At 34.9% G+C, this 23,800-nt stretch overlaps 1 protein-coding gene and 1 long non-coding RNA gene across 9 annotated transcripts in view; one reads left to right on the top strand and one right to left on the bottom strand.

The window, feature by feature from the left end:
- Positions 1-23,800, top strand: part of FNIP1 (folliculin interacting protein 1) — a 155,207-nt gene that overhangs the window by 95,394 nt on the left and 36,013 nt on the right. For 6 of the 7 annotated variants that reach the window (XM_038552083.1, XM_038552082.1, XM_038552088.1 and 3 more), the window contains 6 exons: positions 3,737-3,828; positions 9,617-9,700; positions 10,850-10,921; positions 15,647-15,782; positions 17,627-17,828; positions 22,548-22,633. In XM_038552083.1, coding sequence (XP_038408011.1) covers positions 3,737-3,828; positions 9,617-9,700; positions 10,850-10,921; positions 15,647-15,782; positions 17,627-17,828; positions 22,548-22,633 — 672 coding nt within the window. The remainder of the gene's footprint in view (positions 1-3,736; positions 3,829-9,616; positions 9,701-10,849; positions 10,922-15,646; positions 15,783-17,626; positions 17,829-22,547; positions 22,634-23,800) is intronic. The other variant, XM_038552085.1, reaches the window with a different exon arrangement.
- LOC119873883 overlaps positions 1-23,800 on the bottom strand; it is a 50,244-nt gene that overhangs the window by 6,376 nt on the left and 20,068 nt on the right. The window contains exons 2-3 of one of the 2 annotated variants that reach the window (XR_005366657.1): positions 7,755-7,848; positions 4,961-6,978 (exon numbers count right to left, since the gene is read on the bottom strand). This is a non-coding gene — a long non-coding RNA (uncharacterized LOC119873883). Of the gene's footprint in view, positions 1-4,960; positions 6,979-7,754; positions 7,849-23,800 lie in introns of those variants that run through there. The other variant, XR_005366656.1, reaches the window with a different exon arrangement.

Here is a 23,800-nt window from a genome sequence, read left to right as displayed (position 1 = left end):
TTATGCCAGTACTATACTGTTTTGATTACCTGAACTTTGTAGTATAGTTTGAAATCAAAAAGTGTGATCTCTCCAGCTTTGTTCTTTTTGTCAGGATTGCTTTGGCTATTCAGAGTCTTTTTGTAGCTTCATACAGATTTTAGGATTTTTTTCTTATTTCTATGAAGAATGCCATTGGAACTTTGATAAGAATTGCATTGAATCTATAGATGACTTTGGGTAATATGAACATTTTAACAATATTTGTTCTTTCAACCTCTTTTTGGAGGATTTTTTTCGTGGAAAGATGTTGTATTTTGTCCTATGCTTTTTTGCATCTATTGACATGATGGTATCGATTTTTATCTTTCATTCTTTTAATGTGGTAATTATCATTTATTGCTTGCATCCTTGCATCCCAGTGATAAATCTTACTTGATCATATTAAATGATCCTTTTAATATTCTTTTGAATTTGGTTTGCTAATATTTTGTGGAGAATCTTTGCATTTATAATAATCAGGAGAAGTGGTGAAAATTTTCTTGGTGTCAGGGCAATGCTGGCTTTGTAAGATGTGTTTTGTAGTGTTCCTTCTTTTATTTATTGAACAGTTTGAGTAGAATTGGCATTAATTCTTCTTTAAATATTTGGTAGAATCTACCAAGGAAACCATCTGGTCCCTTTGGCTTTTCTGTGTTGGGAGGTTTTCTTTTCTTTTCTTTTCTTTTCTTTTCTTTTCTTTTCTTTTCTTTTCTTTTCTTTTCTTTTCTTTTCTTTCTTTTCTTTCTTTCTTTTTTTTTTTTTTTCTTAAGAGTTTATTCATGAGAGACACACAGAGAGAGGTGGAGACATAGGCAGAGGGAGAAGCAGCCTCCCTGTGGGAAGCCCGATACGGAACTCGATCTCAGGACCCCAGGATCACGCTCTGAACCAAAGGCAGATGCTCAACCGCTGAGCCACCCAGGCGTCCCAGCGTTGGGAGGTTTTTGATTAATGATTCATTCTCCTTACTTATTATTGGTCTGTTTCGATTTTTTATTTCTTTATGACTCATTCCTGGTAGGTTGTATGTTTCTAGGAATTTATCCCTTTCTTATAGGTTATCCACTTTATTGCTGTATAACTGCATATAGTAGTGTAATATAAAGTTTTAATTTCACTCATTTGCATGTGGTTATCCAGTTTTCCTATCATCATTTATTCCTAAAATGTTCCATGCACACTTGAGAAGAATGGCATTCTGCTGCTGTTGGATCTATCTATCTGTTAATTCCATTTGGCCTAAGGTATGGTTCAAGTTCAACATTTCTTTGTTGACTTCCTGTCTGGTTGATCTATTCATTGTTGGAAGTAGAGTATTAAAGTCCCAGGGACGCCTGGGTGGCTCAGCGGTTGAGTGTCTGCCTTTGGCTCAGGGCGTGATACTGGAGTCTGGGATTGAGTCCCATATTGGGCTTCCTGCATGGAGCCTGCTTCTCCCTCTGTCTATGTCTCTGCCTCTTTCTCTTTTTCCATGTCTCTCATGAATAAATAAAATCTTTTAAAAAACAACAAAAAAATAAAGCCCTTTACTAATTATCGCAGTCTTGTCTCTTTAGATCCGTTAGTTATTTGCTTAACATGTTTAGGTGCTCTAATGTTGAGTGCATTTGTATTTATGCTATATCTTCTTGATGAATTGCTCCTCTTTTGTATGACCATTTCTGTCTCTTGTTACTATTTTTGGCTTGAAGTCCATTTTTTCTGATATAAGTGTAGCTTTCTTTGCTCTTTTTCGATTTCCACTTATATGGATTCTTTTCCTATCCCTTCACATTGAGCCTATATGCGTTCTCAAAGCTGAAGTGAGTCTCTTGTAGGCAGCATATTGTTGGGTGTTATTTTTTTAATTCATTCAGCCACTTTGTGTTTGGAGTCCAGATTACTTCTCATTTGAGTTTAGTTGAAGAATAGGGAATGTGCTTTCTCTTTCCTAATTTGCTTCTAGAAGCTATAGCTAGAAGTAAAATGTTGAGAACATTCCCATGTTAAGATGAGATACTTATTTTACATTTTGTAGTGCCATGCCAAGTTAGCATCTATATATGTGCTCTTCAGTTTTCAGATCACTTCAGAATTAACTCTACAGGGCAGCCCGGGTGGCTCAGTGGTTTAGCGCTGCATTCAGTCCAGGATGTGATCCTGGAGACCCGGGATTGAATCCCGCGTCGGGCTCCCTGCATGGAGCCTGCTTCTCCCTCTGCCTGTGTCTGTGCCTCTCTCTCTCTCTCTCTATGTCTCTCATGAATAAATAAATAAAATCTTTTTTTTTAAATAAATAAAATCTTAAAAAAAAAATTTACCTTTGCAGTCAGGAGTAGTCTAGATCACCCATCGTGGGGCATAAGAATACCCCAAGGTATTAATGCCAAGATTAGAAAAGTGAAGCTGAAACAAAGGCAGGCCTGATAATTGGAATCCGGTGCTACATGCCGGAACCTAGTAAATGAAAGACTGAGGCTAGGGTGAGGTGTTAGTGGATTCCAGCGATGGATTCTGCAGGGACCAGATTAGAATGCCAGCTAGCCAGAATCTCTGGGGTTACCCAAAGTCAAAAGCAGCAGGAGGTAGCAAGGAGCCTACTCAAAACTAGAAAAATTCTCAAAAGTTCCATTAATTGTAAATGCTCCAAGAAGACCTCTCAGGAGTTCTATTAGCTGAGGTTCTAATACTTGTAGCTGCTTATTAACTTTTCTGTTAGGAAGGAAGAAAAGGGAGAGATGTTTTTTCACAGTGTTAGAGATGCTTAAAATATACTGACGCTAAAAGTGCTAATTTTTAAGAGTTTAATACTAAAGTAGAAATTAGAGATCCTCACGTTGGAATCACTGATTTTACCTCGGATCCTTTCAGTTTCTTCATCTTTTCTAAATTTTTTATAGGTTCTTAAAATCCCTAGGAAGGATACTTTGTACTAAGAACATAAAGTAGTTTAATTTTTGTTATTCAGATAATTTACTAACAGGAGTGATCATTTATAATGTGTGAACAAATGACACTATTTTGATATTTGGTTGATTTTTGTTCTTCTCTTTTCTTTTCTTCTTTTCTTTTTTCTTTTTTTTTTTCTTCTTTTTTCCCTGCTAGAAGTTTAGAAAATAACGTCAGGTCCAAAATATGAGGGAAAAGCTTTACAATTTAAATTAGGGTCAGTAATTCTGTAAAGGTCTAGATAGTAAATAATTTTGGCTTTGTGGGCCAGACAATATGTCTGGTTTCTCAGCTGTAGCATTAAAGCAGCCATATGCAGTACATATGTGAAAGGGCATATCTATGTTCCATTAAAACTTTATTTATAAAAACAGGCAGCAGGCTATATTTAGCCCTCCAAGTGTAGTTTACCAACCTCTTATTATTTTTTTTTTAATTTTTATTTATTTATGATAGTTACACACACAGAGAGAGAGAGAGAGAGAGGCAGAGACACAGGCAGAAGACGAAGCAGGCTCCATGCACCGGGAGCCCGATGTGGGATTCGATCCCAGGTCTCCAGGATCGTGCCCTGGGCCAAAGGCAGGCGCCAAACCGCTGCGCCACCTAGGGATCCCCACCAACCTCTTATTTAAAAGATTAGGTAGTTTATGGTACTAACAAGAATACTTAAAACTTAAAAAAAAAAAAAGCTGTTTTACACTTAAGATTTCATTGAGATATGCAAAGAGTTGCCAAAAAGAGCATAAGATGAATTTGCAATTTATTGTTTCTTTTCCTCCTTTAGGCTTCAAGACAGTCTTGAATTCATCAATCAGGACAACAGTACATTAAAGGCTGATAATAACACAGTTATTAATGGACTACTTGGAAATATAGGTAAATGGTTCCTTTGGTTTTATAAGTTTTAAATAGGTTAACAGTATAACAAAGATTTGCAGTTCTTTCTTAATAATATAGATCTTTTATAAGACCACAGATTTTGACATACTAGAAGTAGAAAAGGGATTTAAATTGGAAGTATGTATAATGTTTATATTATTTGAAAAACATAATTTTTGTATATTTGAACATAATATTCATTTTTGTATCTGAAAAAGAACTGCTGAAGATATATCTGGTTTGTTTTTTGTTTTTAACTTTATGCATCTTTAAAAGGCTCATTGATATAAAAAGTCCTTCTCAGCTTTTTACAATATTTCAGCTGAGGAAGACCGGTATTACACTTTTTCCTTTGTCTCTTCCCTAACCATAAAAGTAATTTTAAAATGGTGCTCATTTTTGTGACCTGAATTCAGATAGATGAGCAGATACTCAGATTTGATGTTCTTTAAAATATTCATTAAAATAACAGCTTATTTAGTAATTTGAATAGTTGATTGTTACTATTTAAGTTCAACTTCTGAAATGACAAACTGTTCCTAAAATTTCTGGTCATTTGTTTTACCCTACAAAGTTCAACTGAATTGTTGCTTCCATGTTCCTGGTGTGTAAATAACTATAGCATGCCAGAATGTGGACAGGAATTAGACTAGGATAAATATTTCTTTTATTCTTTATTTAGTGAGAATTTTCATTTGGAATTGATTTGAATAAATATTAGTTAAATATATAAGTAGGAAACAGTTTTTCTTCCAGCTTGAATCATATTGTATTCTATTATTTTTTATAGTTCATGTTTATTCAAACAAGCAACCATTTATTCAGCAAGTAGTGTGGGCTAGTTATAGTGTCAGGCATGTAATTTTAAAAGTTTGCACATTTGGGGTACCTGGGTGGCTCAGTTGGTTAAGTGAAATCAAGTGACTCTTGATTTGTGGCTCAGGTCATGATCTCAGGGATGTGAGATCAAGCCCCGTGTCAGGCTCTGTGCTCAGTGGTGAATTTGCTTGAGATTCTTTCTTTCCCTCTGTCCTTCCCCCTACTTTTAGATTCTCTCTCTCTCTCTCTGTCTCTCTCTCTCTCTCTCTCAAAATAAATAAATTAAAAAAAAAAAGAAAGTTTGCACATTTTTTAGAAAAATTAGAGGGGTTCTGCTTTTTCTTAACTCACTTGATTATTTCATTGGTTTAATGAAGTAAAAATGTGACAGGGAGACAACTGAATCTTTTCAGATTCTCCTGAAAGATTTTCTGAATCTTCTGAAAAGACTCACTTGTCTCTTTTTCCGTTATAATGTGATACTTTTCAAAGCTCAATAAGTTAATTAAAAGCTATTTATTTTAATAATACAAATCCATTATCGCTTATAACAGTAAATCACCTTATGGATGCTAGGTATACCCATCTTTGTTTTAATATAGGTTAGGAAGTGAATCCATTTAACAAAGTATAGACTTAAATAATGAGTGGCTTTTACTTGTATGTTTGTAATTGTGAATCAAGGATATTTGAGTACCATTTCTTACTTTCTTTACATTTCCAATTTATCAGCAAATACTTACCAAGTACGTGTTGTATGCTAAGCACTCTGCTAGGCCCTGAGGGTACATGCAGTGGTAAACCAGACACATTTCCTGCCTCAACAGATTTATAGTTAGTGGGAGTCATACAAATAATGCAACAATTATAGTAGAGTGCAGTTAATGTTAAAGAGCATGGTGTGATACAAATGAGGAAGAGTACCTAATTCAGTCCTAGAGAGTCTCAGACTTTCTTAAAGAAGGGAAGCCTAATCTTGAAGGATTAGCCCTGTGTTTGGGGACTAGAAATGTTTTAGGAAAAAGCAGTAGTATGTGCACAGACCTAGGAGTTAAGAGATCATAGCATGAGTAAATAATGTGAATAAATCAGCGTTGATGGAGTCAAGAATAGGAGTAATGAAAGTTAAAAGAAATGAAAAAGTTTGTGGGAGGTTGATGACAAAGGGCACCTTGGGCCATAGTGAGGAATTTGAACTTAGGCTTTAAGAAGTTGGGTAGTAATGAGGGTGTGTTAGTTTGGGTCCTTTACCTGTTTTTTAACAGGTGCCAAGACAGGATCAAATATGCAAGGATATTATTAGGGGAAATGACTGTGTGAGAGAAAATGAGGAGGAAACTGGGAAAGGTCATGAGAGCCCTCAGATTGTGTTGCAAGTCTGACCCCAAATGAAAGAGAAAAATAGAAAATTGAATGGAAGTGTCCTTTCCTATCATGCAACCCATGGAAGGTTTGGTAAGGCCACTGACAAGTCCTTAGGTCAAAGTATGTTGTCACAGGTGAGCCGTATGTTGCCAGAAATGTACCTGACTTACTCTTCTGGCTACGTTCAGTCACTGGTTAGGAACTCTGCCTATGGGATATGTGGCCTTGGAAAACATCACATGTCAGAAAACAGCAATTTGAGGTATGTAGTCAATTACAGTCCTTATAGCTGGAGATCTTTGCAGTGCATTCTGAAGGCCACACAGAGGAGTTGTCAGAATATAGAAATATGATCAGATTAGATTTTTATCTGCAGAATTATGTTTTGATTGCAATGGGAAAGGATTCAAGTAAACCAGTAGGATCGAGGAAAAGATCTCTGTTAGAAGGCTGCTGGTGGTAATTCGCATGACAGGTAATGGAGACCTAGAGCTGGATTGTGTCAAGGGTAGAGAGCTGTTGAGAGGTTCATTATGGGAAATAGAGTGGATGGGACTTTGTAATTAGATGAAAGAAGGGAGGAAAAAGGAAATAAGTGTGTCCCTTTGCTGTCTGGTTGTATAATTGCTTGGATATTGGTGCCATCCATTGGGAGGAGCAGAAGAAATTAGGAATTGGTGATTTGGGGTTTATGTATGTTAGAATGGAAGTATTGGTTGGTTATTCAAGTAAAGATATCCATTATAGTTAGTAGATATAGGGGTAGGTGCTACAACATAAAAATTAGTGAACATATAATAATTTCAAAGCAACATAGGGTTATTTTTTTCCAGTCATGTGAAGTTTAAAAAGTGTTTCCTCATTGATTAACAGTTTTTCTCCAAGCACTGTTTCAGAGGTCCAATTTCCTTCCTTCTTGAAGTTCTACCTTCTTCATTATGTGGTTTCCAAGGTTGAGCTCAGCTGCATGAAGCCAGTGAAAAGGAATTGAGTATGGAAAAGTCGCATCCATTTCATAACCAACCTTAATACATCAGTTTTATTCACATTCCATTAGTGGTAACTAGTCACATGGCTTTACCTATATATAAGGAGATTTGAGAAATAAGATCCCTAGATGGGCAGCTTCCTAGAAACTACTTGATAAAATAGAAGGGAGAATACAGTTGTTAGTTAGCTGTATCTATGTGGATTTGTAAAGCATTAGCATGTAAATGATAAGTGAAAGCTTAAGAATGAATGAGATGACCTAGGAAATGTTAAAGAGTGAGAAAGATTGTTGAGGATAAAATCCTGGGGAATGATGGTTTAAAGATGGAAAGAGTAGATGAAGAGAAACACATATAGAGCATTAAGGAAAAAAACCTTAGTGTATAATATTTGGAAACTGGGGAAATGTTCAAAGGCAATTTAGTCAGCGTCAAATATGCGATAAAGTAATATAAAATAGGGGGATCCCTCGGTGGCGCAGCGGTTTGGCGCCTGCCTTTGGCCCAGGGCGCGATCCTGGAGACCCGGGGATCGAATCCCACATCGGGCTCCCGGTGCATGGAGCCTGCTTCTCCCTCTGCCTGTGTCTCTGCCTCTCTCTCTCTCTCTCTCTCTCTCTCTCTCTGTGACTATCATAAATAAATAAAAATTAAAAAAAAAAAAAAGAGAGAAGAAGGGAAAAAAAAAAAAAAAGTAATATAAAATAGTATGGACTGCATTAATCTGTAGGAAGGCTTTTGGTAGCTTACGTGAGCAATTTCATGGAGATAATAGAAGCCACAGTTGAGGAGAGCTCTGCTCAGAGGTCAGTCTTTTTTTCCAGGATTTAAGCAGCGGTTCTTTCTGCCTCAGAAAAGAGACCAGAAAAGTTCTCTAAGTTTTATACACTTAGAAATTATGGAGGACCACAGAGAACTTTTGTTTATGTGTATTACCTTTATTGATATATACTGTATTAAAATTTAAAACAAAAAAATTAAAAATATTTATTCCTTAAAATATAACACAACCTTTTTCATGTTAGTATAAATAACATGCTATGAAATGACTACTATTCTCCAAGACGAGAACTTAATGAAGAAGAGTGACGTTGTTTTACATTTTTGCAAAACACATTAATTTATGGCTTAGTAGACTACAACTCAATTCTTATATCTACTTCTGTGTTTATTCTCTTGTAATAAGTTGTTTTGATTAAATTTATTAAGAAAATAGAATATTACACAGATCTCTGAAAGGCTTGCAAGAACCCCGAGGAATCTTTAGAATACATTTTAATTATTGAACTATGTAAGATTAAGTATATGGAAAGAATAGTTTTGACTGTGCTTTCTTTATAATAATTTTTTTAGAGAGAGTAGGGGACGGGCAGGGAGAGAAACAGTCTTAAGAGGCTTAATCTCAGGGTTTTAAGATAGAGTTCTGTATTGGGCTGCCTGCTGAGGATGGAGTCTCTTAAGATGAACATAAAATGACCTGAGTTGAAATAAAGAGTTGGAGGTTTAAATGACTGAGTCATCCAGGTGCCGCTAGCTTTGTTTATGTTTAAATGTTGATGAATAGGAGGTTATAAGGAGGGGTAAAGTTAGAGATAGAAGTGGTAAAGTGAGATTTTTGAAGGTCCTAACTGACATAAAAGAATTAGGTTTGGGAAGGAGGGAGGAGCCGCTCAGCATTTTTCACTGAGTAGGTTCCTAGGACATACTAAGGCTTGAATATTGTTACCTGTTATTACTCTGCCAGGAAGGAGGCAGGTGGGCCCGAATGTGATTTAGTTTGGAGACAAGGTGCTAGGAAATGGAGAGTTCCTAACTGGTGAATTATATGTGTGTGCACACATGTATATGTGGGAGACAGTTACATCCTGAGAATAAGGAAGGAGATGGGTAGGGAAGGAATTTAAAGAGGGTAGGTAAGTTTTGAAGTAACTAGAGAGAATTGAATAAAGAGCTGAAGAGGTAAAACATGGAAGGATTGCTGCAAATGCAGTATAATTCTAGAAATTCTTGTTACAGAAAGATATCCATTAACAATCTGAAAAATATATTTTAAAACAGAAAGCCCCCTATTCTATCTTAGGTAACTTCCTAGGTGACTCTTTAGGCTATCTTGATGAAGTGTAACAGGCAACTCAGCTTCTTGCTTTCTCTCATTCTCTCTCTCTCTCTCTCTTTCTCTCTTGTGCTCTCTCGTGCACACTCTCTCCCTCAAATAAATAAATAAAATAGTTTTTAAAAACTCTTTTTAAAGGATCAATTTATTTGGCAAATGTCAAATAAATTTTGTGCTTTTTTGAATCTTTAAAAGCATTGTTTTATGTTAGAAAGGATTAAAACTTTTACCTTGTATAGTGGAAGGGTTTTTTTATAATTATATAAATATTTATTAGTAAATAGGCATGAAATTGTTGTTTGACATAAGCTATCCCCAGAGAGAAACCATCCTGTTTCAAAGAAGAGAAACCAGCTTGAATTATTCTTACTTAGTTTAAAAGTTCCATCAGTATCTGTTGGTCTGCATTTGTGCTGCCTAAGCTCACCCTTTATTCCAGACTCTTTGTGGCTTCTCTAACAGCCCTCTTTCATATATATTTTACATTTTTGCCATGTAGGTCTATCACAGTTCTGCAGCCCCAGGCGGGCATTCTCTGAACAGGGTCCGCTCCGCCTGATCAGGAGCGCCTCTTTCTTTGCAGGTTTGCGATGTGCTGTGTGGGTAGACTAGTTGGTGTGCTCCAGTGGCTAGAATCTGTAGTTAAGCCGTGGAAACAAGAGAGTAGATATAAATGTATTTGGGGAGGGTGTAGTTAAGAAAACATTACTTAGCAAGTGTAAGAACTGAATTCCTGTCTACTGAGTTATGTTCTTCAACATTTCCAGAAATTTTCATTTATCAGTAGAATTGATATTTTCATGAAATTTCAGTTTGTTACTTATTTCATTATGTAATAACTTAACTTTAGAATCTTAACCCAAATTTTAGTATGAACATTATTTCTTTAAATACCAGCTAGAATTTCTCATGGGACACTCTCTTGTTTCCATGGCTAAGTAGAGTTTGTACTTAGTTCACCAATTGAAGAAAATATCCTATCTTATTATTTTAAAATTTCTGATCTGTGTTATTTCATAAGAATGATTTCTTTTGGAGCTAAGATTTAGATGAACAAGCACCATTATATTGATCTGTAAAAGTCATATGTGAGTATGTTTGTTTATATCATTTAATTTATGATTGTAGAGTATGTTTATGCCTCTGTATCCAGGGAGTTGTATCTATCTTATTGTTTTAATTAATACTTATTTTTCTTACAAATGTGAGATCGGAACAATACATATTTATTAGAGAAAATTTGAAAAATGGGCAAAAAGTATGTATTAGCCATTTGGGTCATCTAGAATTAACCTTTCTAAAAAATAATTTAATTGGCATCATACTGTTCAAACTGTTTTCTTAAAATTTTTATTGTGAAGAGTTTTTAAACCTATGTTATTGGCAGAATAGTAAAGTGAACCATCATATACCCGTTATTTACTTCCAGGAATCATTCTTACTGTTTAGTAGCATGCTTTTTAGTCATTTAGTAATGTATTTTGAGTATCTTCCTTTTAGCCATCCCTTGCTTCTTTAGATATTATATTTTCACATTATATGTCAATCTTCACATAGCTCTCAAAGCTTGTTCAACTGAGTAATAGCTCTTGGTGTTGGGTTTGTGCCATGCTATTGAAAAAAATAAAGGAATGCAATGAGATGAGCATGATTTCATTTGCAATGTAACAGAAGAAACGTCACCCTGAATAGCATTATATGTTATAACTGACAATTTTGTCTTAATTCACAGTTCACAGCAACCCAATGGACATGCCTGGAAGAGACCTGAATGAGGACAGAGACAGTGGAATAGCACGCTCTGGTAATGTCAGGTTTATGTATTAATCTAGTTTTCTTATGAGATCACTGTTAGCCAACAATGATTTTTATTTTTTCCTTTATCATCCAATTTCATGTACACAGTTTTTTAGTGTTGATGTTATTAGCCTTATAAGAGAATTATATCAACAGAGAGAAATAGTTCAAATTTAAAATTTTCATATTTACTGTTACATGTGCCTAGTGGAACATGGCCTAGATGAGTGCACATTGGCTTAGACTTAGCCAATACAAGAAAAAAATATTGCTCAAGAGACTGCTTAAATGGCACAGTAAAAAAAAAAAAAAAAAAAAAAAAAAAAAAAAAAGGAAAGAAAACCCCCACATTTGCTTATATCTGCTTACTCTTAACTAGAGTTTTTAGTTGTCAGACTGTCGCTTGCCCAGAAAAACCTAGGCATTTTGAACCAATGCCATTCATATTGTTTTCAAATATGGGCTCCCAAAATTTGTCTAACAAACCTTTATTGAAATGTGTGAGAGATTAAAGAAAAAGAAAAGCCCACATTTTACATTCAAGCAGAGAGTCTACAGAGGAAACAGTCGGGAAAATTGTCCTGCATCATATGATGTGTTCTCTGATAGAAATGTGGAGAGAGGTTTAGGGAAAGAAAACCTAACTTAGCTTGGGCCAGGAACAGGGGCCAGTAGTACTTTACAAGGGATAAGACTTGAGTTGTGTTTTAAGAAGTCAGTAGGAGTTATCCAGGTGAAAGCATGGAAGAAGGGCCTTCCAGTATAAAGAAAATGTATTTCTTAGGACTCAGAGATAGCATAAACGAAAGGAGTATCTTAGGCTTGTATTATTGTTACGTATGAGAAACTTTATCCACTGTGGTTTATCCATATGAATTGTCACATTATATGGCTCTGGTGTCTAAATTGTTTATAATTCATTTTTGAGTATTGATGGGAAGTCCCAATTTATCAGTATTGTAATCCGTACGTATGCATTAGAATAACAAGAGGTTTCAAAATAAAAGTTTGACATGCCTGAAATGTACTCCAAGACTGTCATGTAGTCTAGGGAAAGGCTGATGAAACTATTTGAAAACAAAACAAAATGAAAAATTTAATACCTCGTTCTGATGGACAGTTAGAATTGAGAACCAGCTCTCTAATATGAAAAATCTTGATCTTTCAAATAATCTCACCCTTCTTTTCTAACTGAATTTTTTATTCTTGTTCTTAGGATAATCTAGTGTATATTTCTTTTATTACTTGTTGCTTCTATGTAACCTAGGGATTTAGTTTTCTCTTCTGTGACAGGAATCTAGTTATTATTTCAGATTTCAGAGGTGATAAATTCATATCTATACTTTACTTTCTTTAGGTATAAATTGAAGGACCTGACTGCATTGATCTGTAAGGCTTTTTTAAGCCATTAAATTCATATACTCCTTTTAAATTAATTGTGTATTTTCTTCTTTTTTCCAGTAGGGTTATTTTTAATACCAGAATTTGTTACCACATAGTTTTTCCAAATTTAGATTAACATTTGAGTTTTCATTGAAAATTACACCCAGGTTAGTTATACATATCTAGTCTTAGACTACAAAGTTTTACAGTAGTTACTTATAATATTGAGAAAAATGTGGTCTTTTTAAGGAAGTAGTTTAGAATTAATTCATTGATGTTAATTAATTAATTGATATTAGTGATAGTTGTATGGCACATAAAGCTCTTCCCTTTATTACTGAATTTGTTAGCGAGAATTGAATAGATCTTCATAATGACAGTCTCTTAGTTCTCACTCCTGATGTCCAAAATCATGTGATACGTATCTTTTTATAGATGATAATAATGCTTCCCTGTTTTTGATTACATCACAAATTTTTGGTATATGGTTGTAATCAAAATCATGTGATACGTATCTTTTTATAGATGATAATAATGCTTCCCTGTTTTTGATTACATCACAAATTTTTGGTATATGGTTGGAAATATTGCCAAACAAAAGCAAACCCTTAATGTCTTTTCCTCTCTAGATCCAGTACAGAAAAGGAGAGGATTCCTAGTCTGAGGAAAAACAAAGGGTTGTAGCTTTTGACACTCCAGGCAAGAGTTTCTGGAGAGAGGGGTTTTGGGAAGAGAATAATCCTCACAATTAGGGGATTGCAGCAATTATAATCATAATGGGTTCTAATGGAATGTGTCTGTCACCCCTTAGAGTTCTCCAGAGAGCAATCTATAGGATTTTCTCTTTTTGGAGCTCAGTAGGTATAATCATGATTATTACTGAAAGTGATTAAACATTCAGAGGCTTGACTACCTATGCAGAAGCAATTCATGATTACAGTTTACCCTTCAATAACCCAGGGGTTGGGGCGCAAACCTCCCCTCACCCTGGGCAGTAAGAAAAATCTGTATGTAACTTTTGACTCCCTAAAAACTCAACTACTAATAGCCTACAGTTGACAGGAAGCCTTACTCATAGCAAGAACAGTTGATTAACATATATTTTATATATGAATTGTATACTGTATTTTTGCAATAAAATAAGCAAAAAATGTTAGGAAAATCATAAGAAGATAAAATACATTTACAATGCTATACTGTATTTATCAAAGAAAAACATATAAGTGGATCTGCAGATTTCAAACTCTTGTTCAAGGGTCAGTGGTACTTTTATTCTTTTTATTGAAGCATAGTTGTAAATATAGTTGTTTACACACAGTGTTACATCTGTTTTAGATGTAAACATAGTGACTTGACAAATTCTATACATTATGCTATGTGTTCCAGAAGTGTAGCTACTACCATCTACCACCATACAACACTTTTACAGTACCACTGACTCTTTATACTGTCTTTTTTATCCCTGTGACTTACTCATTCCATAACTGGAAACTTGTATCTCCTGCTCCCCCTCACCCATTTTTGCCCTTCCCATCAAACTCTGTCCTCTTTGGCAACCATCAGTTTGATCTCTGTGTTAATGAATCTTTTTCTTTCTGTTGGTTTTGTTTTTTAGATTCCATATATAAGTGAAATTGTATGGTATTTGTCTTTCTCTGTCTGGCTTACTGTACTTGGCACCATATCCTTAGGTCCGTCCATGTTGTCTCAGATGACAAGATCTCATTATTTTATATGTTTGAATAATATTGTATACATCTTCCTTATTTGTTCATCTATCAGTAGACATTTCAGTTGCTTCCATTTCTTGCCTCTTTGTAAGTAATGCTGTAGTAAACTTAGGAGTACATTTATCTTTTTAGATGAGTGTTCTTGTTTTCTTTGAGTGAATAGCCAGTAGTGGAATTATTGGGTCATGTGATATTTCTGTTTTTAGTTTTTGGAGGAACCTCCATACTATACTAATTTGCATAGTGGCTTTCCATAGTAGCTGTACTAGTTTGCATTCCCACCAACAGTGTGTGAGGGTTCCTTTCTCTTCATATCCTTCTCAATACTCTTTTTGTTTTTTTTTGATTCTACCATTGTGAAAGGTGTAAGATGTGCTTTTAAATGACATGTTTACATGACATTCAAACACTTATTTTCAAATATAGCTTCCGTTCTTAAAATATAGCTGTTGCATTAAAACGGAATCTCATCAGTCCAGCAACTGTACTACTGTTTACTCCAAGAATAGAGAAGTACTAATTCAGAGAGATACATGCACATTTATATAGTTTACAGTACATGTTTATAGCAGCATTATCTACAATAACCAAATTATGGAAATAGCCCAAGTATCCATCAGCTGATGAGTGGGTCAAGATTTGGTATGTTTATATAATGGAATAGTACTCAGCCATAAAAAGAATGAAGTCGTCTTCCATTTGCAACAAGATAGAACCAGAGTATTAAGCTAATAAGCAAAATAAGACAGTGAGAGAAAGACAAATACCATATGATTTCACTCATGTGGAATTTAGGAAACAAAACAAACGAGCAAGGGGGAGAAAAGGGAGAGAAGCAAACCAAGAAACACACTCTTAAGAACTGATGATTACCAGAAGGGAGGGGGGTGGGTGGGATGGGTTAAATAGGCAATGGGGATTATTAAGGCATTCATTTGTTATGAGCAAGGGATTTTTGTGAAAGCTCTGAACGACTATATTGTGCACCTGAAACTAATATTACACTGTATGTTAACTAACTGGAATTTAAAGACAAACTTAACATTTTTTTTAAAAAACCTGAATCACATCATATATCTTTTAAAGACTAAGTGTTCAACTAAGCTAGGGGCAATCTCATGGCCAAAGAGATAATGCTTTGTTTCAAATTAGCCCTTTCTTCTGAAGTGGGAGTTAGGGTAAGAATATAAAAAGGGGAATGTCTACAAGTCTCTTGCCAATGCACTGTTAGTATATGATTTTTCTCCTCTGGGACTTTGCTCCAGCAATGATGTTAAGTTTTTAAATGAAAATTTTAGAAGCTCATGAAGCAAAATGGAAAATTTGAGTCACTACTGTTAAATTTCTTAAAGAGAAATTTATCTTGGGGTGCCTAGGTGGCTAAGTTGGTTAAGTGCCTGCCTTTGGCTCAGGTCAAGATCTCAGGGTTCTGGGATCAAGCCCTGCAGGGGGGCTCCCTGCTCTGTGAGAAGCCTCATTCTCTTTCTCCCTCTTCCTCTCCCTCCCTCTTGCTATCTCTCTCTCTCTCAAATAAAATCTTAAAAAAAGAAATTTATCTTTATGCTTATTGACATATTTTTAAATGCTTACATATACTTGCATTTATTTCGACTTGACAGCATCTCTCAGCAGTTTGCTTATTACGCCGTTTCCCTCTCCAAACTCCTCACTTACCCGAAGTTGTGCCAGCAGTTACCAGCGACGTTGGCGACGCAGCCAAACAACAAGTTTGGAGAATGGGGTATTTCCAAGATGGTAAGTTGGAACCTTCACTTTATAATAAAATTGAATGGTTCCCTTAAACACAATTCTGAATGATGTTTTTAGAGCCTTGGGCTTGTATTTCTGTGTATTTTAAGTCTTGAAACTTTTTAAATGTGTTACATTTTAAAAATTATTGGTAGTTTTAGCCAATATTAGACGTACAGTTCAGTGGCATTATAAGTACCTTCCCATTGTTATGCAACCATCATCATTATGCATGTCCAGAACTTTTTTATCTCCCCAAACTGAAGCTATATCCGTTAAACAGTAACTCCCCATTCCTCCCTACCCTTAGTTCCTGGCATTCACCATTCAAAAAAATTTTCTTTTGTCTCTCTGAATTTGACTACTCTAGAAACCTCATCTAGGTGGAATCCTACAATATTTGTCCTTTTACGTGTAGCTTATTTCATTTAGCAGGTCTTTAAGGTCCATCCATGTCATAGCATGTATCAGGATTTTATCCCTTTTTAGGGTTGAATGATATTCCATTTTATGTATATGTCACATTTTGTTTTTCCACTTATCTGTTGATGGACATTTGGAGTGCTTTGACCTTTTGGCTTTTGCAAATAATGCTCATGTCTACATAGATGTAAAAATACCCTGTTTGAGTTCCTCCTTTCAATTTTTTTGGGTATATACCCAGAAGTGGAATCGCTGAATGATATGGTAATTTTGTGATTAAGTTTTTCAGCACATTCCAAACTGTTTTTTACAGTGGCTGTTTCATTTTTACATTCTTAACAGAAATGCACAAGAATTCTCATTTCTCCACCTTCTTTCCAACAGTAATTTTCTGGTTTTTAAATTTTTTTAATTTTTTTATTTTTTATAATAGCCATCCTACTGGGTGTGAAGTATTGTCTCATTGTGCTTTTGATTTGCATTTTCCGAATGGCTAGTGATACTATGTTTTTATGTGCTGTTCGCCATGTGTCTATATAATAGTTTTGCCCATTTTTTATTTAGATTTTGTTGTTGTTGTTGTTGATGTAAAGGAGTTCCTTATATATTTGATGTATTAATCCTGTACCACATATGCTTGGCAGTATTTTTTCCCATTCCATGTGTGGCCTTTTCATTCTGTTGACAGTGTTCTTTGATACACAACAGTTTTTAATTTTATGTAGTCCAGTTTATCTCTTTTTTCTTTTGTTATCTGTACCTTTGGGTGTCATATCCAGGAAACCATTGCTAAATTCAATGTTTTTTCCTAAAAGTTTTATAGTTTTATTTAACTCTTTTGTGCAGGTGTTTGATTAATATACTGCATGTTTTGTTATTTCAGTTTTTCATGTTTGTAATTAGGCAAGTTAATTCATTCTTGAAAGATTTTTTTTTTTTAAGCCTGTGTTAAGCAACTATAGATAATGAAGCTTCTTGTTCCTCTTTTACGTACTCCCTTTAGTCTTTGATTTTTTTTTTTTTTTTTTTTTAAGTCTTTGCTTTTTAAAACTTTACTTCTGGAATCAGAAGAAGAGATACAAGTAGATCATATAACAATAAATTCTAACAGACTCATCTGTAAATCTTAAAATTCAGACATTTTTAGATTGGTTATGATTTGGAGGTTATCTCTTTTTTTAGTGACTTCTAATTGAACAAAATGTTCGCAATCTGACTCTGTTAAAATTTCTTATAGAAATGTGAGCATGAAGGAATAGCTAGTGGATTTCTCAAAGAGCTAAGAGTTGATACACTTTTTTAGATTTACTTGATAAAACAGGAAAAGATCTTTAATTAGTTTACATTTAATTAGCAAGGAGGTTAAATTGTGAATTTAATTATTTTTGTGTGTTTTTTTTTAATTTAAAAAAACATTTATTTTTAAGGTCTATAGAAGAAAGCTTTAATCTGTCAGATGAAAGCTGTGGCCCTAACCCAGGAATTGTGAGGAAAAAGAAGATTGCAATTGGGGTAATCTTTTCATTATCCAAAGATGAAGATGAAAATAACAAATTTAATGAATTCTTTTTTTCACATTTTCCTCTCTTTGAAAGCCACATGAACAAACTAAAGAGTGCAATAGAACAGGTAAGCACAGTCATGTTGTGGATTTATGTCTTTTATTTTCCTCTGAGTCTTACCTAGTCTCCTACTTTAATATCATGTTTATTCATTTGGCAGAAAAATTAACAGCCACAGTGCAAGTACCCTGCAAAGTGTTCTGGAGATGGAAAATAGACTTCAGCTCTTTTTAAGGAGCTTACTACCTAGTAAATGTTATAAAGTCATTCATCATTCATTCAATAAATGTCTGAGGGCCTATAATGTGGCAAGCACTAATCTAGCAACTGAGGATAATATGCAAAAAAAGCAGCATTCTGGATATCATGAGACAGCAAATGACTAAATGAATATATAAGGTTGGGCAGCCCGGGTGGTGCAGCGGTTTAGCGCCACCTTCCGCCCAGGGCGTGATCCTGGGGACCCGGGATTGAGTCCCACGTCAGGCTCCCCGCATGGAGCCTGCTTCTCCCTCCGCCTGTGTCTCTGCCTCTCTCTCTGTCTCTCATGAATAAATTAATAAAATCTTTAAAAAAAAAAAAAAGAATATAGAAGGTGGTTTTTTTTTTTAATTTTTTTTTTGAGAGAGAACAAGTATGCATGCCAAACAGGGAGGGGGCAGAGGGAGAAGGAGAGAGAGAATCTTAAGCAGGCTCCATGTCCAGTGTAGTGCCCCGAACTAAGGCTCTGTCTCATGACCCTGAGGTCATTACCTCAGCCACAATCAAGAGTCAGACACTTAACCTATTAAGCCAACCAGGCACCCCAAATATATGATTTTTGATTATGGTAAATGCTGTGGGGAAAAATAAAACAGATTTATAAGGAATGCTGAAGTTACTGCTAATATTTATTGTCTAGCCATGAAGGCTTCTGATAAAATGACGTTTGATACAGAATATGGAGGAAGTGAGCCACAACTATATGAGGGAAAAATTCTCCAGGTAGGGGCAAAGACCTTGTGTTAGGAGTAACCCTGATGCTTGAGCAAAGTAAGGAAACCAAAGGGCTGGGTTAGAAGTAACTTCAGATTATGTAAGGACTTTTAGGATACCATTGTAAGAGCACTAGCATTTACTCTTAAGAAAAATGGGAAATCATTGGAGAGTTTCAAGCAGAGGAATGACATTATTAGGATCAATCTTTCTGCTTGTGAAGAACAGATTTCTAGGGGCAAAGGTGGATGTTATGGGAACCAGTTAGGAGGCTGTGGTGTAGTGATTCAGTGAGAGATGGTGGCTGGCTACTCAAACCAACTTATTTTGGAAGTGATGAGCAATGGTTAGATTGTGGATATGTTTTGAAAATAGAGCTAATGAGATTAGTTGATGGACTGAATTGGGGTGTATGAGAAAGAGAACAGTACAAGTAGGCTTGAAATTTTTCACTTGAGTACTTAGAAGGATAGAGTTGCCAGTACTGAAATGGGAAAGATTAAGATGGAATATGTTTGATGGAGGAAAGTCTGGTGTTTGTTTGAAATGCCTCTTGGACATTGATAAGTGGGTTATGTGAGTCTAGAGTTTAGGGGAAAGGTCCAGATTAGGTAGTCATCAGCATATTGATGGTATTAGAGCCTTGAAACTGAGAGAAGAAAGGAGAGGAGATCCTAGGCTTGATTTGTGGAGCATTTCAGCAGTTAAAATTTGAAGAGTTAAGGAAGAACTGCAGAGGGAAATGAGATTTGGCCATTCAAGTAAAAGGAAAAACAAGATAGGATACTTTTTTAAGGGGAGCCAAGTGAAGGAAGCGTTTTAAGAAGGTAGGAGTGTTAAGTTGTGTCTCATGTTGCTGATAGTATATAAAATAAATTTATATACAAGAAAGAAAATTGTGAATATAAGATAGAACATAGAACAACTGAAAAAGGGGTGCATGTATGGCTCAGTTGGTTAAGTGTCTGCCTTCTGCATAGATCATGATCCCAGAATCCTAGGATCGAGCCTTGTGTTGGAGCAGGGGGCCGCCTTCTCCCTCTCTCACTCTCCCTGCTTATGCTTGCTCTCTCTCTGTGTCAAGTAAATATTAAGTAAAATCTTAAAAAAAAAGAAAAGAAAAAAGATAAGCAAAGTTGTTCATAGGAAAGGAAAATGACTTCCTTTTGAGAAGATGTTTCATTTGGACTGCATCTTAAAGGGGTATATAGGATTTTTTAAACACAAAGCTTTGAAAATTGGATATAGCAAGAAACTAGAAAAATTGATATACTTCCCACCCAAAAATAACTGTAACATTTTGCTGAAAGTCTTTCCAGGTCTTTTCCTTTGTATATTGTATTTTCACTTGATTGGAATTGTTTTGTGTCTATATTATTTTAATTATATGCCTATTTTAAAAAATTCATCATTGCAACATACAGATTTCTAGGGTCATTGTAAATTGTTCTTAAATATATTTGAGAGGATTTTCTCAAATCAGGTAACAGTTTTCCTATTAGGTCATTTTTACATTTTCACTATTATAGCTACACTATAGTTAAGATCCTGGTGAATTTTCCATATTATTTTTTAGAAAAGATTCCCAGGAAGTTAAAGTAATGAATCAGTGGGGTAAAATCTTAATCCCTTTGACAGTATATGGAAGGGAAAGGATACAAGAGGGGGGTAGTGGGTGGTATGGCTGGCAGAATTAATGGGAACTAGACCACAAAGAATCTAGAATGCTTGCCAGAAGTTTTGAGTTTGTTGTTAAAACTGTCTCCGAATTGTGCTTTAGGAAGACTAATATAGCAGTACATTTTTTAGAAGACAGTGGAATAGGAGGCTAGAGAGAGGAAGACCAATTTGAATGATCTAGAAAGCAGAGGATAAGTCAGCAGTGACTGAGGCTCATCCACCTCTAGAGAATACACTGATGTTTGTTATTCACATTAAATCCATCAGAGGACAAATAGATCATTAGCAATGCGTTTTTACCAAACAAATGAGTGAAGGCCATTTTCACTTACTTTTTCAGAAGTTAGAACTTGTTGACGTTTTCTTCAGTTGGCTGCTGTTCCTTTTTGTAATCTGATATTGTCAAAGTCAATACACATAATGTTTAGCTGCCACTGAACTGACCTTTTGAGTTACGGGGAGAATTTTTTGAAATATTGTATAAGACTTGAAATATTCAGGGATCCCTGGGTGGCGCAGCGATTTAGCGCCTGCCTTTGGCCCAGGGCGCGATCCTGGAGACCCGGGATCGAATCCCACGTCGGGCTCCTCCCGGTGCATGGAGCCTGCTTCTCCCTCTGCCTGTGTCTCTGACTCTCTCTCTCTCACTGTGTGCCTATCATAAAAAAAAAAAAAAAAAAAAAAAAAAAAAAAGACTTGAAATATTCAGGCATAAAACTCATACTACTTTTTAAATGTTTTAATTCTTTGACATTTTATTTTATTTTATTTATTTTTTAAAAAGATTTTATTTATTCATGAGAGACACAGAGAGAGAGAGAGAGAGGCAGAGACACAAGCAGAGGGAGAGCAGGCTCCATGCAGGGAGCCCGATGCGGGACTCGATTCTGGGATTCTAGGATCATGCACTGGGCCAAAGGCAGGCGCTAAACCGCTGAGCCAGCCACCCAGGGATCCCCCCATCTTTGACATTTTATAACCTAAAAGCATACATTGCAGTACTTAGAGTTGTTTGGATATTTGTTCAATAAGTTTAACATCTCGTTTTTTATTATAGCTGAAAGATAAAGCTTAATGAATGAATACCTTTATATAAATAAATGGGACTTAATTTAAAAAGTTTTATAGCTGTTAATTAATGATGAAATATAGTAAATACCAGACCACCCAAAGAAGTTTTCTTTTAGGGCCAGTTTTCACAGTTATCACTTATTTGTTGTTTTTGTTGTTGTTGTTTTAATCAAAATAAATGGATTTTATTTCTGGGTGCCTTGGGAATTATTTTGAAGCGTGTGCTACCTTTTGAGACTTATACTCTAAATTTAATTTTTTACTGCTGGTAAAATTAAGAATAGTGTTTAATTCTAGCTAAAGAATATTCACTTTTTTAATAAATTGGGAATCTCAACAGTTTGTAAAAACAAAATAAGTTTCATTTTTACCTTATGAAGCTGTTGGATGTGCATGAACATGAATTCTGGCCTTAAAGTCTGACTTCTTATATGTATATTTAAAATATTTTTAATTACATAAGGAATACAGAAGTCCATTCTCTTTGAAAAAGTCTAAAAAACTACAAAGTTCTTTTTGACATTCATAATGCTAATCCTGATTCCCTTTTTTCTGCCTAAACCAAGGCCTCTCAACCTTGGCTAAATATGTTTTTAGGAAAGCAAATATTATTAATAACTTGAGATATCTTTCCTTAGAATCCTTATGTTTTAGATTTTAAAAAATGTTTACTTGACAAGGCTTACTTGACTTCATCTGTGAAATACTGGAGGAAGCCATGAGCTGTTATTACTGAGATATCATTGTGTCTTGCTCTGTATGTGTAAAAAAAAAACAAAACAAGTTTTACGTAACCCAGAAACTCTCGACATCAGTTTATTTTTGTGTTGATATTGTCATTTGACAGTTACAGTAAGAGATTTAACATTTGAAAAATTTGGATTTTGTTATAATTGTTAATGATAAAAAGTGCAAAGAAGAAAGCCACTATAAATATAATGTGCTGCCTTTATATGATGGTAGAATGTTGTAGAAAAAAGTGACTTTGTCTTTCACTTTTTTTCTTCCTTTTTTTTTGTCTGTGATCATTGTAAGAGTTAACTATTTCTTTGCTTTAAAGGCTATGAAAATGAGCCGGAGATCAGCTGATGCCAGTCAGAGGAGTTTGGCATATAATCGAATAGTTGATGCCCTAAATGAATTCAGGTACATATTCTCCAGCTTTTCATGATTTAGACTTGTCTCCAGTGTGCACAGGAAGATTTATTTATTTTCTTTAGCTTACTCTAATAAAATTTAATTCTTAAAATTTCCTGTCCCATGGTCAAAAGAGGGTGTAATTCAGTAGACCACTTCTATGTTATTAAATATTGAATGTCCTAGGGACCCAGGCACATTGGGGATTCATCAGTGGTATGGTTTTTAGTACCAAACCATTACAGAAGCAAATATGACTAGAGGAGGTCTTGTTTCCCCAGAAACGTGCTTTGTCCTCTCTCTTGGGCTCCTAGAGACTGGTTAAGTGCACTAATTAAGGTTTATTATTATCTGTAGTTTATGTATCTCATTTTTAGAAAAACAGATTACGTATTTGTTTACTGACAACTGTGTGGTCACATATTGGGGCAGGGATCTTCCTGTTTGGTTTAAATGGATTATTATGTTTTGAAGTGAGAGCCTGCTTTAGCTTGTGCTGTTTGAGGATTATTACATTGAAACTTTAGGGATGTCATACACACATACACACATTCACACACATACCGACACACATACCTTTTGTTAATGGAGCTAACTGTGGAGTGGTGTATTTAGTAAATTTGACAGAGAAAACTCATGTATGTTTTCAACTTTGCTTATTTTTTATTTTTGTTTTTCTTATATTGTGTTAAAAGTAAACCACAGTGAAAGTAAACCTGGTGTCTTTTTTACCTTCTCTAAAAACGAGAGACTTCATTGCCTCAATAATAGTCTATGTAATTTTTGAAATTGAGTTATAGGTAAGCATTAAATGGAAATTGCATGGTAAAGATAACCAATATGGAGTGTTCTGTCATGTTTTTAATTTATTTAAATTTAAAGAGTTTACTTTATAGCTGTTGTGTAATAGTCATCCACTGAACTCAATTATGGAGAAAGATGAAATTTACTGAAATTTACTAGTCCTTCATCTTTTATTTATAATTATTAGGATAAAAGGCATTAAAAGTAAGCTTAAAAATCTTCCATTTTTGTTCATTAAACTCATGTTTAGGGGAAATTTAAAGAAAAACAAATTAGAGAAAAATTTCAATCTATATTCTCTCTTTTTTTTTGTCTTGAAAGGGGGAAATAATTTGTACAAATGAAAATTATATTGAAGCTGATACTTCTATT

The sequence above is a fragment of the Canis lupus genome, chromosome 11 (genome assembly GCF_011100685.1).
Source record: "Canis lupus familiaris isolate Mischka breed German Shepherd chromosome 11, alternate assembly UU_Cfam_GSD_1.0, whole genome shotgun sequence".
Lineage (NCBI taxonomy): Eukaryota > Metazoa > Chordata > Mammalia > Carnivora > Canidae > Canis > Canis lupus.
The sequence above is the reverse complement of the archived record's forward strand: the minus strand, read 5'-3'. Positions and strand labels throughout refer to the sequence as shown.